Genomic DNA, 19,268 nt, shown 5'->3' with positions numbered 1-19,268 from the left:
TCATGATACTTGTGATGTCACTGTGATTTGATGTCATCTGAGCTTGATGTCTCTGGTGGGTTTCATCATCATGAAGGAGCAAGACTTTAGTCTGATCACATTAGCTGCTAGTTGACTTTTTCTATAAGCAGTTAAATTGAGGTTCACTGGAAACACACAGTATGAAACTTTATGAAACACCTCTGCTGGGACATGAAAATGAAAAAACGCCACTGTGACAAGTCAACTTTTTATGAGTTTTTATTTATTTATTTGATTTTTAAGTGTTTTATTATTTTTTTTCTCCAAAAAAATCCTGAGGTATTCACAATATAATGGCATTTATTCTGTTTGAAATGAGACTCGGGGGGTGGGGGTGGGGGGAGGGAAATAAAATACAGCCAAAAACAAAAACAAAAACAACAAAAATAAAAAGAACCAGGCAGTAAAGCTGTGTCGATCGATACAACTGTCAAGACAATATATCCATGGTGTCGTACATACAAGAAGACTTTGAACTGCAGCTGAAGTCAACCCTCCCCCCACCCTGCAAACTAGCAAAGTCATGCGATCTAGACTGAGAACAAACCTCGATGATGATATTTCAAAGCAGCGTGTCCCACCTCGCTAACAGGACACACTTACATAGTAGTTATCATCAGCTCAAATACCTAAAACTCAAAAAAAAAAAAAAAAAAACAAAATCTAGTCTGCTTTGTAGCTGGCATTCAGTATTTACTGATTTAAAAACCATCCAAGTTTCAAACAATACAAGCTTTAACTGTGATTCTTAGCAAAGCACTAGAGTTCAAATACACCATGCTGTGGATACTCAGCTTGAAACCATGAGCAGTTTGTTTGTTGGGGCCTTCTGAGAGGGTAAACAGTAAACAAAATAATGGATGTCAGACAGTGCACTTTACTGTGCTGTAGGTTTCTGTTGTAACCTGTTGATCTGTCACTTTACAGACAATACGTTAGTGTGATGGCTGAATACAATATTTCATAGTAAAACGCCAAATCTTTTGACTTCTCCTCTACCTTGAGTCCTGTTTGCCCTCCGCAAAAAAGCAATAAACATAAACAACAAACCAAAAAAAACACAAACATAACCAATAAATAAATATCAGTGAAAAAAATACACTGTTGAATCATTTTCTTGCTCTGTGTCACAGATCTATGATTGATAAAATAACTGCTGTGACTTTAAGAAAATAAGGAAAAAAAATAAAATAAAAATGTTTGCACATTTTCACACCCAGTATTCTCCTCTCCGAACAACAATCCCAGTCTGCAACACGAAACAAAAAACTAAATAAAAACCCATCACAAGTGCAACATCAGTCATGACAGTCTCAGCATTAGAAAAAAAAAAAAAAAAGAAAAAAAAAAGCTCTGGTATTTGACCAATCAGCTCGCTACTACAGCATCAAACAAACCAGAAAGAATAAAAAAATAATAATAATAATCATGAAATAAAATAGAATAAAAAATAAAATCCAAAAGCAGTGGGCAGGGATGAGAGGGGGGAAATAATAAAATAACAGCACACAATTTATGACCCAAACTGGGGTAACAAGTAATAAATCGATCATGATATCTGATCAAAGGAAAACAATATAATAATAATAATAATAATAATAATAATAATAATAATAATAAAATACTATTAGACTTTCAGCTCAGAGGTTATCTTTATGTGGCGGGTTAAATAAGGTGGACAGACACTACAGCGTGAGAAAAACAACCGCTCCACCTCGCCAGTAAAAGAAACCTGTTGAGAGAAGGACAACACTGTCCAGCTCTCAGCACTGTCTTCTTATTTCTTTGTTCAATTTGGTGTCATCTTTGCCCTGAATAATAATAATAACAACAACAACAACAACAAAAAAAATAATAATAAAAACAGTAATCATAGTAAGCATAATAATAAAAAACAAAACAACGGACAAAAATAAACGCTAATAATAATAATAATAATAATCACCATCAATAAAGACTTTTGGTAGACGAATAAACATCTCACACGCACGCGCACACACACGCACACACACACACACAGCTAAGTGAAAAGAAAGACACACGGCACATGAGGGGAAACAGGATGTTTTTTCTAACAAACACTGTCTGCTAATAAAGATACAGCTCCTCCTCCTCCTCATCCTCTTCTTCAACGACAAGTGACGGGTCTGAAGTGAAAAAGTATATTGCAAAGTTGATGGAGAAAATTTAAAAAAAAAAAAAAAAAAAAAAAGCAAAAGTGTGTCTTTTCCTACGTACACAACAATTCAACATTTTCGCAAAAACAAAAATACAGACTATATGTGTAAAAATCATAAATAAGGATAAAGTTTTGTGCATCCCGCCCCAAACAACTGTTGTCTTGGAAGAAAAAAAACAATAACAAAAAAACAAAACAAAACAATGGCAGTTATAGCGGTGACAATAACATGCAATTGATATACTTTACAGCATTGATCTGTACCTCCCCCCAAAAACTACAAACCCCAGTCTAACCCCAGTCCCTCCCCGACCCCGATACAATCCTTAAATATTTGTCAGCTCATTCAAAACATATCTCTTGCTCTCTGTGAACTAGCTGAAGGCGGTGATGTTAATCACACTTGGGGGGGAGGGGAAGAGGAGGGGGGGGGGAGTCGAAAAGAAAAACATCTCACACTGTCGCTAACTCCAGTTTATCCGTAAATCTGTGTATGTACAGGAGGCTTTTTTTCCCTCGTTGAAGCAAGCCGACATGGTTTGAATGACTGCATAGTGAAAATGATATTTGGTTTACTTACAGATGGGGTTACGACACACACACACAAACACACGCGCGCACACACACGCACACACACACACACTCCCCCTTCGGTGCCAAGGCACAGCGCAGGTACACGCTATGAGCTAGCTTTACTGTTTTTAATACAGCGCTGGCCTCGCACCTGGCAAGCTAATATACACATAAAGCCACTATTGGCAGTAGCCAGCATCGCTGTGTAGGATGGGATAACTTTTATACATTTGGTGTGGGTGTGTGTGTGTGTACATGAGTGATGTTTTGCTTCCCGGCACACACACACTGACAGTCGTTCTGAGCAGATGCACACCTTGCCTGACCTGGTTTCACAGAGGTGCAGCGTCACCCAATCAGGTGTTTGGATGGAAACGCACACAGACAGCACGGTTGAGCGAGTGTGTGCGTGTGTTTTTTTTTTTGTAAAATACAGCTTAACAACGGAGGATCTCGACAGCGGGAGACTGGGTCTAGCTTTGAGTTTTGGAGACACAAACAGTGAACGTTGCACCGTCTCCTTGAGTCACGGTTTTTTGAAACTGCACCGACGAGTAACGCTGCGCTGCAAGTTCAGTACAGCTGATGGTTGCTAAGCACCAGATTCAGGTGTATATAAATCTGTCTTGACCCTGAATCCTGTTATTTGGAGAGTTTACAAGAGACAAGACAACCGACAGCAGAGCGATTTTGCTAATGTTGAAGGTAAACCGTGGCTTTGAACCAGTTCCGGGTCGGGAACCTGGACTCCAGATTAAAACCTGACAAAGGCCGAGCTAACGGCGATGTGCCGGCGCGCCATCACGTCTGCTCACAGGCCTGTAACAGCAAGAGACGGGAGTGGATGGTCCGGCTCTCTTTCTGACTTCACTCAGGTTTTCTAGCGTCACAAGGATGTCTCATTTTTTTATCTTGTGGTAGATCACCATGGTAACCTGTGCTGCACTCCAATCAAAAACTGCCAACTGACCGCCTTCTGACCAATCAGATCACTGGAAAAATGGAGTCATCAACCAGAAAGGTTGTTCACAATTAAATAAGTAATAAAGAGAAACAAAGCAACATTCTTAACATGTCAGTAGAAATACTTTGATTTCCATGATAATTATGTCAGATTGTTTTTTTTTTTAGACAACCACGTGTCCACTGAGTTTAGAAGTTACATACAAATAAACTGCACTGTTTAGATAAATAAAAAAATAAAAAAATAACTAGACACATTATTGAGACCCCCCCTAAAATTGAGTTTTGAGTGTTAGAGGGGGTCCCAGCTGTCAGTTAGAGACCCCTGTATTTGGCACACTGCTTTTACACTCTAGATCCGTCACTTTATCTGATCAACATGTTGAATATGCCGGCGGTATTTAACGGTGAACTACACCGTTCAGTTCACACGTCACAAGGAATTCAGGTGCTTTCCAAAGTTTGATAAAATAGCTTCTGAGGATGCAGAGTTTCTGGAGCTCCGCCCACGCTCTGGGACTTGAAGTCAGGGGATTTCTACCTCTGCTGCTTCAATTTTTACTGTTAAAATCTCTTGTGACTTAAATTTATGATGATTTCCACATTTATTTTTAACCTTAGCCTTACAGATCAAAACCCCAAATGAGGGAATATCTTTTGGAAGAATGGTGTTCATCCCTCCGACAGCAGGTCTGTAGGTGGATCAACTGACTCTGAGTTAACTGAGCTAGTTTCTACTCTGCTTTGTGATCGAGTCGGTGGGTCAGTGAAGCCCAAAGAGAGCCAGAATAAGTTGAACTTGCTTCCTGATACAGGCCGCTTTGTTGAGTTTGATTCACTGAGTAGAAGAACGAACCAGCTGGTTTTATTGCTCGGCCCTTGTCGTGTGTTAATGCACCAGTCTCCCCCTGTACAATATATATGACACACACACACACACACACACACACACACACACACACACACACACAGGCACTGCTGCACTACAGCGCCGCCCCTACGCCTTCTCCCGCTAGCTATAAAAGAGATTTCATACATATCATAGCTGAGAGTAATCAATTATAATGTCAATAACAATAGTCATAACAATAACAACAACGCTCTTTCGTATTTCGTCGAGTTGTGGACACCTTTGGTGTGAACTGTCAAGGTTGTCAAGCTTGTAGGCGACCTGTGGACAGATGGAGGGATGGATGGACAGAGGAAAGGATGGAAGTGACAAAAAAGCATCTGGACAGACAGACATCCCCTCCCCCTCCCCCACCCCCCCCAAATCAAATCTACACTGTACATTTGTAGTGTGACGATGGGATATAAATGATTAACTGCTTCCTTTACACATAGAGCTACGTTTGAGGTGAGCTGTGTGTTTATATTTCGTGTGTGAGTTAGTACTTTCTGTGAAGCCGACCTCCCTTCATCCGTCCTGCCATCGCTCACTTGCTTTCACCTTCTTCAGACTTGCTCTTCTGTATTTGGTAACATGTGTAGACATTGCATTATTTCACTTATTTGGCTTAAAAGAAAAAAAAAAAAAAAAAAAAAAAGAATAAAGTATTTGTCCTTTGGGGAAAAAGAAGTGACAGCAGCGTCTAAAGCAATAAAAAAAGTAGCAGCAGTAGCAATGTAAATAAATAACATGATTTGAACAGAACAGTAAACATCATAAACACGCTAACTCGCTCGCTAAAATCAGAATTGGTAGGTTGGTGTAACACCATGAAAGCTTTTTACAATAACTAGCTAGCCTCAGAGCCGATGTTTTCTGCTCTCCTCTCTCACAAACTTTACTTCCTGTCGTCTGTATCAATCACATGACTTTCCTTTTAACTTCCCATCTCACTTTCTTAGCAATCCCTTCTTTCTTACCTCACGCTGTCCTCATCCTCTCTTTTTCCCTGTCGTTTTGTTTCATCTTTTCTACCATCTTGACAACATTCCTGGATCTCTCTCTCTCTATCTATCTATCTCTCTCTCTCTCTCTCTCTGACACTTAACGGTTTCCTCTCTCTATCGCTGCCGCTCCTCAGTTCTCTGTGTCTAGCAGTGATTTGGTTCGGTGCGTGACGGAGGGAGGGGGGAGGGGGGGGGGGGAGGGGGGAGGTTCGAGTCTGCACGTCTAGCAGGCTTTGGCTGTGACTGCTCTGCGCTCATTAAAGTACATCTACACATAACAGTTTCACACAACACCCCGACTAGTTCAGATGCTTTACGGAGCCTGACACACTCAATTTCATTTTAGCAATCTTCTAGGTCAGAGGTCTCAATGTCAAACTGCCCGGGGGACCGTTAACCACGTTGTTTTTCTCCTGGTGGGACCGCATAAAAACATAGTTCGCTTTGAAATGCTTTCCTTTGAAACGTGTGAAATGTAGTAGACTGAATGATTCATTCATTGTTTAGGAGATGAATCAATAATGAAAACATTAAAACCGTTAGTTGCAACACTTTAAAATAGTCCTGAAAGAGTGAGAAAAGAGATTTATGGATAGAATAAAACAAAAAGGCCTTTGATGGTTTATGGCCCCATAAGACAAATCAATTCTAAACATGTGGGCGTCTTTGTGATCTAGTGGCCCCGCAGGCTGGTAGTTTGAGACCCTAAAAACATCACAGCCTGCTTTATCAAGACTGTGCATCCTCTCAATGTTTGACATTTTCCAGGAGCAGGTCAGAGTCTCTCGGCCTCCAACGACAACAACAACAACAACGACAACAACCTACATGCAGCCTTTGGTCTGGTAACACTGTGGAGCTCTACGTCACACTAAACAGCAGAGGCAGACAGAGAGGTGGACAAAGAGGGAGAGGTAGACAAACGGAGAGTGAAGTAAAGAAATGCTCCACAGGTAATAAGATCTACACCGTTTATATATTCTTTGTACAAGATAAGCTCCTGTTCTTTTGCCTTCTGAACGAAAAAAAGCTCTCTGCTCCCATTTTCACCTCCAGCGTTTCTCTTGTTTCCACCAGTAACAGTTATTCAGTCTTCCGAATGGTCATAGAAACTATAACCCCTCTTCTTCTACTTCCTCTTTTCTCTTCTTAGTATACTTCCATCTCTTATAAACGCTCTTTTAGGTCAGCAAATTCTTTCTGAATAAAAACAAAACAACAAAACAAACAAATCCATAAATGACCAATTTTCTACAAAGCTAAGATGCAACGCTAATTTTTTTGTAATTCTTTTTCATTGTCATTTTCCAAATATGCAGCTGCTAAATAAAACGATGGGTATTCTAAAAACATATTTCATATTAAATGTTAATGAGAATTACGATCCTTACATGTTAAAAATGAAGCACAGGCCAATAGACACATTCATTACAGTTTGTGTGTTAGAGCTTTAGTGTGAAGGTGAATAAATGACTAAGAAATATCATTTCACTTTTAAAAACAACCAGTGACTGTGTCTTGATATGTATCCATACACACGCACATACTCTCTCTCTCACACACACGCATGCACACACACACAGACACGCACACACACACAGCCTGAGAATGTGTGATAGTAGAAACACCTGAAGAATCATAATTGCACCGGAAATTGTTGTGTCCTCCATAATGTTTATGTACAAAAGAGATTCATGTTTGCTAATGTAGCAGATGCTTTGTTCCAGTGTGTAGTGACTACTCTGTTGACTAATCCAACTGCTTGGATCAATGCTGGAGACAGACATGTAGGTAAATGACTAATGAAAAGTGGAGGAAATGTAGAAACACATTCAAGACACACACACACACACACACACACACACACACAGTTTGTATGTAGGTGTGTGTGTGTGGCTGTCACACACACTGTGATGTGCCGTGATGTGATAGATGTGATAGACGAGACGTAATGAAGCTAACTACAGTGTGCACCTTTTTCTCTGTTCCCTCCTTCCCATGTCTGCCCGTCCAGATTCAACACACTGATAAACAGAACCACCTGTGTCATCCATCCATCCATCCATCAGTCCATCTCTCCGACAATCATCCATCCGTCCATCCATCGAGTCTCCGTCTCGCCCTCCTCTGAGGGCTCTTCAGGTTCTCCAGTGGACAGATGGCCAGGCGGGCTGGGTCTAAGGCTAGGCTTAGCTGCTAACGCTGGGCTAGACTAGGGCAGACTAAGTCTGGGCTTGGCGAAGCTAAAGCTAGGCTAGACTAGCGTAGGGCTAAGCTAACGCCGGGCTGGGCTGGGCTAGGCTAGGCTACCTACTGAAGAGCGAGTGGAGCTGGTGCTGATGGCTGTAACACTGGCTGCTGCGAGGCGACTCGGTGCGATCCATCACTGTCTGGAACCAACCGGCCACGTCCACCTCCAGCACCTCGTAACGCCGGATGAAACTATGCTCCTGGACGAGGTAAAGAGACAAAAAAATACAGAGAGAGAGAATTTAGTTACACTTGAAAATTTGATAAATCTGATTAAACTAAAAGGATTTTTTTTACAGCTCATTAAGACCAGTGACTTACCAGCAGCTGGTGGTATTTTGGCCTTTTTCTGTGATCCTTTGTGAGGCTGCAATAAGTGAATTTAAAGAGATATATTTATAGTGTTTGTTTTTTTTTTAAACTATGAGATTTTGACGTTGTAAGTATACACCGTATGTGTGTGCTGCTCACCAGTCTTTGACGAAGGACTGGAAGTCGAGGGAGAAGCCCATGCTGAGAGGCAGCAGAGGAGGATCTTCCTGCAGCACTTTGGTCAGAACCTCAAAGTCTGTCTTGCAGTTCTTGTAGGGAAACTGTCCTGTGGCCAGCTCCACCTAGAGGACACAAGGACCCATTAACATCCACCATCATCCATAACAAAGTCTCTTAAAGCCACGGCACCTTGTCACTAAGACATTTTGTCACAATGATTTTGATATTTGTTGCAGTTTTCTTCCATTTTTACACATTTGAAAATGTTACATATAAATTTAGTTCATGTAAAATTTGCCTGGTTTTTAATAAAATGACAGCAGTTTTACCAGAGAGATGCCGAGGCTCCACACGTCTGCTCGGATATCATAGTCAGGTTTGGTTGGATCTGGAGGGTCTATTCTTTCAGGCTGCAAGGATATAAAAACATGCAACACTCTGTTTAGGAAGTCAGCGTGTGTATCGTGTAAAATGGGATTTATGATAGCATCTGTTTGTATCCATTTATCTGTTGGATTGTTTGAATATAAATATATATTTGTGAGGCTTCAAAGACAAATATGCAAGTCTGACAGGTTGTGATAACTGTGTGTGTGAGCTGCTCATACGTGTACAGTGTGTGTGTGTGTGTGTGTGTGTGTGTGTGTGTGTGTGTGTGTGTGTGTGTGTTTTCACTCACCGCCATGTAGGCAGCGCAGCCGGCGCTGCGGGTCTTTGCCTTGGAGTCGACAAGGCGTCCGCTGATGCCAAAGTCGCACAGTTTGATCTGACCTTTAGCATCCAGAAGGATGTTGGAGGGTTTGACATCTCGGTGGATGACACCGTGTTTCTCTTTCAGGTACAGCAACGCCTTCACTATCTGCAGCAGAAACACACACACAGTACAACAATCAGTACAAACTAATCATGTGAGAAGTGTTTCGCATATATGTGTGTTTCTTCCACTTACTGCCACTGTCATCTTTCCAAGGATTCGCTCGGGGATGGGGCCTTGGATTCTCTTCTTCAGCTTTTCAGCACACGTTCCCATCAGCTCCATGGCAATGAATACATCCGTCTGTACAGGTATACAAACACACACACATATATCTTTTATCAGTTCATTACAGTAAGTACCGCAAGGGAGTAATCTGAAATATGAGTGTAAAAGCAGTCACACTGGGTACAAAAATAAAGCTGAAGCTGCAGTTTGTTTGGGTTGTTGTGGTGGTGGATTACAACTTTGCTGTTATAAGAACGCAGTGATGTTTTTCGGGGACACCCACATTGGTAACTATGGCGCCGTAGCACTGGATGATGTAAGGGCAGTCGTGACTCTTCAGCACCACATCCAGGTCCATCAGGATCCTCTTGTTCTCATCTTTGTTACCTGTGCGACGCATTTGCTGGTGACACACACACACACACACACACACACACAAAAGACATGTTAGAGTCCTGCCAGAATTTGAATGAATGAAACACATACCATGCTGGGTGTGCATGTTAAGAAACAAGCCATTAGGAAATCACAAAACAAAGACTCCTCCGGTGAGCTGAGTGACTGCCTAATTGTTAAACAGCTCGGACGGTTACAATTAAGTCATCTCTTAAATAGGAGGTTGTTTTGTGGGGTTATTACTGCCACTGTGTTGGTAAACACAGCACAACAGGAAACGAAAGAGCAATACCAGGCTCAGCTGAGCATCAAGCTCCTGCTGTACCATCGTGCTGACTGATGTTTGAGTTTACTTCATGTACGTGTCTGTGTGTTTGTGGATCTCATGATGTCTAGTAAACGCATCAGCTGAAGCTAACGGGGATCCTACAAAAAAAAAAAAAGTTTCTGCAAGTTTGTAACAGCCTCTACCTCCCGATGTTTCCTGTTTGACTCGTCAACCTGCCGACCAACGACACTAACGATCTCTCTCAGAATCAAACCAAGACATATGAGGTAGAAGTACACTAATAAATAAGGTGTAAAACACTATTATATGTGTGTGTTTGTATGCTTGTGTCTGAGACGCATCTAGATAAGGCCGGTTCTGTGGAGGTGTGGGTGTGTTTATTTGTGCTTTTATTTCTCTGATGCTCCGTGCTATCAGCTCGCTCACACTCTCTTCCTCTTTTTCCTCTCGTCTTTTTAAAAATGAGTCGAGAAGCTGACAACAAAGTCGTCAAGTAAACAAGGTTCTTCCTCTTATGGGCGTCTTCGGTCTGATTGGCCACCACAGCGTGATGTCAGGTTGCATTTCAGCAAAAGTTGATTCTTCTTGCTGGATGGCTGTTGTGGTTTTTTGCTGAACCCCATGCTGTCACCACACCCGCAGCCTAAACGCATTACCCCCCATTCAAATGAATAAGAGGACTGCTGTTTTTTTTGTTTTTTTGGGGGGGAAGGGGGGGGGGGGGTGAATGCAGTCTTACTTTGACAGCGATGACGTGGCCCGTCTTCTTGAATCGCACTTTGAAGACCTGTCCACAGGTGCCGCTGCCGATCTCACCCTCACTGATCAGGTCTGTCACCTCTGCTGGATACCTCTGAACAGACGAGGAGGCACCGACACAGAAAAAAAACAAGATATTAGATCAAGCTAAAGATATTTTTACAGGTGAAATTATGAACTGAATGTTGTTTCCATGCAAAGTCTTCAAGCTGAAATTGAGCAGAGAAGACAATGCTGACTTGTAAACCCCTCTGGGCCATTTACTAACAAATGTTCTGATCTGTAATTAAGCTCTTCCCCCCAGTGGCCTTTCTGACAATACCAGCACACATTGGGAAGATGCATCATATCTCTGCTTCGTTAAAATTAAATCAGTGATAACTGAGATGCTGTGAGTAACATCTCATTGAGTGAGTGATGCGGCAGCCCCTCTGGGCTAATGACAGGAAGTAAAAACAATCTGGAGAGCAGTGAGTCACATCTTTAAACCCTGACTGACACTGACTGCGATATTGGACCTGAAGGCCGGAAGAGGGAGAAAACTAACAAACTAAATAAGGTTAAACCTTTAAAACAAAAGCAACAATATTATTCTATTTATTGTCAAAGAGAGAAAAATGCCAGGGATGCTTGTTGTTGTCCAGATAGAGATGATGGTGCTCTGCTGCTTTCATAACATGGTTTAACAAAACTTCTTTGTGCTCACTATTACAGCCTAACTGCTTTTTTTTCATTGGGACTGATGAGTTAAAGGATGAAGAAAACCTCACCTGACCGTCGATCTTCAGATAACCCGTCTGTTTCATGATCTCCTGCAGTTTCTGGTCAATCTCTGCACTGCGGGGACAAACGCACACACAACGACACACGACGTCAGGGAGCGCAGATGCTATATATAAGCGTGTTTCAGTGTGAAACGGCCATAGGCAGATGAGTTAGAGACTTCTGACTCAGAAAAGGACGCTGTGTGTGTGTGTGTGTGTGTGTGTGTTTCTGTACATCTCTTCAACCCACACTATCTGCACGTGGATCCATTAAGTGTGACACAACTTGTTCCGCTTTAAATGAACCCTTCACGCTGCTCACCCCCCTCCGGTGTTTGCATGTCGCTGTGCTGTGTGCGTGCACGTGTTCATGTGACCGTCTTGAGAATATACTGTACAGTATATATTTAACATCACTGAGACACATGTTTACATCCTTATTACTTCTCTGTAATTAAAAATACAACGACTGCACTTGCTCATCCTGTTTGGGAATCAGTGCAGGAGTGCTTATGTTCTTATTATTCATTTTTAAATGACAGTCGCTCTGGTCAAAAAATTATGATTGCCTGTGTGTCATTAAAAAGCCAAAATGCTTACTAATAAATGAGCATTTCCAATACCACTCATCACTTAGCTGCCTTTCCGAGAACGCGTTTAATTTAAAATTTAAATGTGCTGAATGTTTCTTATTTTAATGAACGAATCAAACATTTGTTGCTGATTTACAGTGACAAAGAGGAATCATCACATGCACACGATAAGACCCTTCTTACATTACTATAAATACAGTTCCTCATTATGTATTGCTCAGATGAATGTCATACTTCTCTAGGCTCTTCTGTAGGCCGTACGGAGGTGTGGGCAGGGTGAGCATGTGTCTCGGGCGGCTGGGGTAGGGGTGGTGCTGAGGCGAGCTCTCTGAAGACGATGACCGGCTGCCTCCATCGTTGGCCAGGGGCAGCTGAAGCGCTGGAGGGGGGGAGGCGGGGAGACATGACACATTAGAGACCGGAGGGAGATTAGTGTGTTTTACACCAGAGGCCAGCATGCCAGAAGGTGTAAGACGGCTATGTTTGTTCATGCATTCACTGACTCCGTTATTTTAGTGATGTAAAGCTGTTGTGCGCCAATAGTGAACACAGTGTCTAAACCAAAGTGTCTGATGAGAAAAGAATGTGATCTGTTATATCCTGTGTGGAACCGACTGAACGTTATTTCCCGTGAGACACCAAGAGAAACCGGCCTTGGCGAGATCAAAGAGTTCTTTCACTACAGCACTGCTATCTAGACTTGAACTTGTTGCATATGAACTTATTGCCCCCCCCCACCCCCTCACACCCCCCCACAAAGTTACAGTTTTGTTTTTGTTTCGCTGATGTCCCGACCCAATGTTAAAACAAACAGGACGGTTATCTCAGAGCCAAAGCACACCATTCTCAGGCAGAGAGAGACAGCGCAGGGTTAGCCAACAGCTCAGGAGGTACAGTTTAGAGATGTGGATGCCCACATGTTGTTTTCAAAAGGAGACCTATGATTTATTACAACGTGGGCTTTATTTTAATAGCTCCAGCCATTGGTTTTAATAGTTATGATAACATTTTGCTCACTGGAGTGACTGCTCAGATCTCAGAAGGTGGTAACATCACTAAAAAAAAAAAACAAGCAGTCAGTCAGTCAGGTTGTATAGAAACAAATAGTTTTGCCAGATTTTATTTGGGAGGTGAAACCAAAAGTGAGTGTGTGTCCGTGATGTTAATAGTCTCTGACTGCACAGGAAACTGTGAGAACACACAACTACAGCAAGTACAGCAGGTCAAAGTTGAACCATGAAGTCCATCTCTAAAAGGTAATAATTTCACTGTTCACCTTTGTTTTCTCTTTCTTTTTTAATTTTTGCTTACCTGGGTATTTATTTTACGACCTCTATGATCATTTAATCACGTGTTCCCAGATCTCAGCAAATATTTTGGCGAGTATGTGCCGTTATCATAACCGATAGAACCGACGGCTGGAACGATAGACCATGAAGTGATAAAGCATAGTTTGCTATTAAACCCGTTATTATCCACACAAAGCCACACAGTCTTATTGATACTCATGAATGACAGCTGTAGGTCCGGTTGACGAGCGACTGCCACTGAAATCCAAACAGTAGATAAAACTTCTGGTCCTGCATCGACATGGATCTCAATCATGTATTCGAGTACGTGTTAAAACTCTGCTGGCCTCGTGGTATCGGACGTTTGTGGCAGCGCTGACTAACTTTCAGAGATGTTTAAGAATTTGAGGAGAATAATCTAAAGCAGTATTAACACAGATCTGTCATGCAGCCAAATGCTCAGACACAAAGTCAGCAGTTACGGTATGATGAACGCCCTGATTACTAAGAGTTTCAATCCAGACTTATCATTTTCACATCAGCTACTTTTTAAATGTTTCTAACTGGATTGAAAAACATTTCAAGGACCATGCAGCTGTTATTATTATTATTATAATTATTATTATTTTTGTAGATGTGGGCTGGCAACTCCTCTGAGAGAGCCAGCGGCTGTTTGTATCCATGAGTCACCTGTGGATGGATGGATGGATCAGCCTGTAAGGGGAGAATCAGTTAGTAAAAAGGGGCGGAGGGATTAGTGTGGAGAGAAAGGAAGACTCAGGCAGCCCTTGGCACGGATCGCATCTCCATAGTTCGGCTGGCTCCAGATGGACGGATGGGAGGATAGACGGGCAGACCGAGCGAAGAGAAGGGGAGACACACACACACACACACACGCACACACACAAACGCGCATAGTTGCAGGCACTGCTGCACTGCCCTCCTGCTCACACAGTGCCGCTGCAAAAGGAAGGAGGTGGGGGGAGATGCCAGAAGATGAATAACAGACAACATCAAACAGTCCGACGTGAGAGACAGAGAGGAGAGATTCGGCCAAAACTGCATAGCACAGACTAAGCTGGAAGTCAGACAGTCAAGTCAGTCAGACTCGGACAGGAAGGCGAGTCTTCAGTTGCCGCACAAAGAAAACAGAGAGAGAAAGAGAAGCCAAGAGTGTTCACAGCACTCCTGCAGACGGACCAGTGGGGGATGCTGGATTAGAGACCGTGTCAAACAAAACACAACCCAAAACATCGTGCCGTGCAGAAAAAGCCACATGCACTGTGATTCTCTGCCTCCAGCAAAACAAAGGTTAATCATCTGACACATCCACACACACACACACGCGCACACACACACACACACACACGCACACACTATCAATATCAACACACACCAACACTGCCCTGCCACTGGCACAGACACACACACAGACAGACAGACAGACAGAGAGGAGAAGGGATGGAAAGATGGAGGGAGGATGTGACTTGAAGGGGAGGAGGTGCAAATAACTGCATTGCCAAAATATCAGCGCTGGTCAAGGATTGGTTTCACAAACATGGATTCAACTTTTATCCATCAGTGGAAGCTTTTATTATTCAGTCGTAAAACGATCAGATACAGGGTGAAGAGTTAAGTTTGTGAGTGTGAGAAAAAGTACGTGTGTGCGAGGAGGAGGTTTGAAACGAAACAACATTTGAAAAGCATGCTTAAAGGTATCCACAATGTCTGTGAAACCCAAAAACTTTACTTTAAACAGCTGCTGCCGACATAATTTACTGCGTTTAGTTGGTCTGTTACCCCTGTACTGGTCAGACAGAATCAACTGAATTTTACAGCCGTAGTTTGTCCTCTGTAGACTCTTAATTACACTGAATGTAAGAAACGTGCATAAGAGTGTTAAAAAAGACAAATGTGAGTAATTACGACAAGTGCAGTAGTGATGTTAAGCGCCAATTAGGCTTTACTGGCAGGGGCAAAACTAAACTAAACTATGTTTATAAAAGCCAAGAACACTCTCTGATAGGTTTAAGTGTGGTCTAAAAAAAAAAAAAAAAAAACACAGAAAGAGAGGATGAGTGAGTGAGGAGGGGATGGGGAGGTGACATTGGGGGGGGGGGGGGGTGGTAGAGGGGTCGGGGAGACAGGTGCAGTGGCAGAGAGAGCGATGGATTGAATGATACCTGCACGCTGGGAAGGGGCTGGAGCAGGACTGAGCTGGATCACGATGACTAGACAGAGGAAAGAAAATATACACACACACGCACATTACTGCACTGTACTACTGAGACGAACACACGTGCGCACACACACACACACGTCTCTCACACACACACAGTCCATCATACAACAAATAGCAAAAAAAAAAAGACAGACCTTCTATCATTGTTCTCTCTCTGACACACATCTGCCATCGATTCATACATAAACACAAATGTGAGCGGTGTATATTAAAGGGTAACACTGGTGTTATTCCATAGCTTTTCTTACTGTCTTACTGAAAAATATAGAATATCACCAGCCTTATCCTTTAAGTCACTCACTCACTCACTTTACAGTCTCATTCAGGCTCAGACAGCTAATGTAACTTCAGGAATCACACATTTTTAAAGAAGAACAGAGAAAAAAAAAAAAGTAGGTTTGTGGTGAATGTTACTGAAATCTCATATGAATGCTGGCGTGATCTGTAAGGAAGAATGATCTTTGTTGATGGATTTCATATATTGTTGGCAAGCACTTGATAAAATCTACTAAGATAAGACATTTAAAAAGGACAGGTTCACAGTTTTTCCAAGTCTGTATGAAAACAACAGTCAGGCGCCCGTATGAACACTGACAGAGGTTTTCCTCGCTGTAATCATTCCTCCTGTTCATACGGACTGTTAAAAGATCTCCTTCAAATGTGCTTTCAATATAAGTGATGGGGGCCAAAATCCTCAGTATGTTGACAGTCATTTGGTGCAAAAATGCATTTAAAAGTTCATCCGAAGCATAGATGAGGCTCCAGCAGTCTGAGTTATTCATTTCAAGTGGATATCTGCCACATTTACAGTCTTTTTAGCATCAAATTCCCTCTTTGTGTTTCCTCAGACAGTGTTTCCCTGTTGAGCTGCGGTGGAAGTATAGTAACAAAAAGAGGCAGTTTGGCACTAAAAAGACTGTGACGATGAAAGATATCTACTTGATTTGACTCATTTGAGCAGCTGCATATAAACTTCAGATAAACTTTTGAATACATTGTTGCACAGATGGAAGCTTGTGGATTTTGGCCCCATCACTTACATTGTGGGTGCATTATGAAGGGATCTTCTAATGGTCAGTATGAACAGGAGGAATAATTATAGCAATAAAAACCTATTTCAATGTTTATTTGGGCACCTGACTGTTGTTTTAAGACATACTTAAAAATTGTGAACCCGTCCTTTAAGAGCTTTCTTCTTGTCTCAGTGCTGCATGTCAGTCAGCATGTTGCAGACTTGGGCCCAACATTACTGCTTCACCACCTCCTTTAACACCGACTTCATATTCACTGGAAAACTATGAAAGACTTCAACTCAATGAGTCTGCAGCAAACTGACATTTTGTGGGTAAAGTCGTTGTTGTGTTTACATCTCAACACTTCAACGGACGTTGGTTAACGTATGTGAAACGTTAGCTCGATCTGCTAGCTTCGCAGAAATTAGCGTCTGTCTCGTCAAAAAGGGTCAAAACTGGCAGTGAAAGCTGACTTTGCCGCAAGAGTCACAGCCACACACACACTGCTTGGTGTCTGTGAGGAATCATAGGTACTCTGGGGATACATGGCACTGACATAATATATCACTAACAGACTGGAAACTACATGAAATGTTCAGATTGACGCCGGGCCTGCCACCGACTATCACTCAGACTGCTAGCGCGTTAGCCTAGCATGTTTGACAGGACAGAACCAAAACAGATTTCGGGACGTGACTGCCAGCCAGATATTTCATGACAGCGCTTCAGTTTGTTCAATTTTAGCTTTAGTCGCTATAGAAACTGTCCCGCTTGTTCAGTAAATGGTTTGACAGTAAAACCAACCGACCAAGCTGAGTCGGTGTTTGTTTATGTAGCTAGCCTGTTAGCAGTATAACACCCCCGACTCCTCCGCTCCCTCCCTCCGCCTCTTCGAGCTTTTCCCCCCGGCTATTCTGGCCGTTACCGACTCCCCGGTCCTCCCCGGTGGACACTCACTTGGCCTCGGACGTGATCTCTGTGGACTCATGTCGATGTTGAGGTCGATTCTCCGGCGAGCTTCTTCATTTTCCTGCTTTAGTTTCTCCTCGATTCGCGACAGCCTCTGCTCCAGCGACGACATCTTGAAAAATTGAGCACCATGTAGTTCCCAGCAGAGCTCTCGACTCCCCTCTCTGGCAGGCAGCAGCACACACACAGAAACACACACTCACTCACACTCACACACTGAAACACACACTCACACTCACACACTGAAACACACACTCACACACACACACGTTGTCCTAGGTCACTTTTGGGGACATTGCATAGACTTGCATTGATTTCCTGGAGACTTACCCTAACCCTAACATAACGCCCCCCTCCCACACACACACACACCCCGGACTTGGTTTTTATCGCCATAGGGAGGCGAATCCCCAAAACATGACTGTGTAAACACATTTACGTCCCCACAACGTGAGGAATACCTAGACCACACACACACACAGAGAAAGACACGCACGCACGCACACATGCAAATCCTTGACCTTGGAAACAGCAGTTTTGTTTTTTTTCTTTTTTTTTTTAAAAAAGCAATCTCAACTCAAGGTCCACTTACTTGCTTGTTCTGGACCTTTCTACAGTAATACATGGTCTTCATCTAAAAGATGAGTTTGCTCGGTTACCAAGGAGCTGTAGATGTTCAGACTTCCTATAATTGTGAGCAGCTGCAGGATTTCTCATCTATGTTTGTGACTAAAAAGCTGAATTCGAAAGTTCATTCTTGACCTCAGAGGCAACAGGTTATTCCGGCGCTTTCGACCGTATCACATGGTTTTCATTAGCAGATGGGGTTTGTTTCGTTGTCATGAAACTGTAGAGGTTCATTTACATCTGCTGACAAAGAGACAACTCTGTGATGTTGTTGAAAGCACCAGAAGTAAGTGGATCTTGAGTTTACATTGCCTTGAACAGAGTAAGAACTTGGAAATGGTGTTTATGAAAGACTAATAAGTCCACTAGAGCTGAAAGTCATTTAATCATTACAACTGAAAATTAATTGGCAACTTTTTTTTTTTATATATAAAAGATGAATCTTTATTTTTCAAGCAAAATGCAAACATCCTGTGGTTCCAGCTTCTCAAATGTTTCAGTTTTATATCATGAGTCCTTCACACAGAAGACAGTTCGTCACAGTCACAGCAGGAAAACACAGGTGTAAATAATCAAATTAATAAAGGCTGGATTCCATTTAACTGCTTCAGTTTCAGGTTCCTGCTGTCATGCATGCTGGCTCACCGTCACTACAATGATTTGATGATATGTGTAACTGTATAAACAGTAAAACAGAAGTTGTTTTCCTGTTAGTGATGCTGGAGCAGATTAAAGGATTGATCAGGGACACTTGAGCAGGTGATTGAGTTGAGCTCTCTGGTTACCCTGCCGACCTGAAACTCACACTAACTCACTCAAATAAACTGATTTTCCGTTTCCTTTTTTTTTTTTTATACTGGTATGTTTGTTTTCTCAGTACAAACAAGAAAAATAGAAACAGATTCTTCCACCCGCAGCAGTCCAACTCTCATGTTTGAATCAAAGCTACAGCGCTGAGATTTAATCAGTGT

General features: G+C 42.3%; 1 protein-coding gene across 5 annotated transcripts; it reads right to left on the bottom strand.

Moving 5' to 3' along the window:
- Positions 1-225: 225 nt before the first annotated feature.
- Positions 226-17,917, bottom strand: map2k7 (mitogen-activated protein kinase kinase 7). Of its 5 annotated transcripts, XR_006402744.1 has the most exons (14): positions 17,659-17,917; positions 15,630-15,677; positions 12,392-12,536; positions 11,571-11,637; positions 10,781-10,894; positions 9,640-9,759; positions 9,324-9,431; positions 9,054-9,233; positions 8,704-8,784; positions 8,354-8,496; positions 8,204-8,249; positions 7,947-8,082; positions 5,132-6,832; positions 226-4,907 (listed from the first exon to the last, which is right to left on the bottom strand). XR_006402744.1 is itself a non-coding variant. In XM_044345813.1 (13 exons), exons 1-13 carry the CDS (start codon positions 17,780-17,782, stop codon positions 6,819-6,821), a joined length of 1,326 nt encoding a protein of 441 aa, XP_044201748.1. In that variant the 5' UTR covers positions 17,783-17,917; the 3' UTR covers positions 226-6,818. The 5 variants fall into 5 exon arrangements, 3 of the variants coding, with proteins under 3 accessions (XP_044201748.1, XP_044201747.1, XP_044201749.1); XR_006402745.1 differs by having other exon boundaries at positions 226-6,832; positions 7,607-8,082; XM_044345813.1 differs by having other exon boundaries at positions 226-6,832.
- Between the last annotated feature and the right edge of the window lie 1,351 nt (positions 17,918-19,268).

The sequence above is a fragment of the Thunnus albacares genome, chromosome 3 (assembly GCF_914725855.1).
Source record: "Thunnus albacares chromosome 3, fThuAlb1.1, whole genome shotgun sequence".
NCBI classification, from domain to species: Eukaryota; Metazoa; Chordata; class Actinopteri; order Scombriformes; family Scombridae; genus Thunnus; species Thunnus albacares.
Note: the sequence above shows the minus strand (reverse complement) of the source record. Positions and strands in the feature narration are given on the sequence as shown.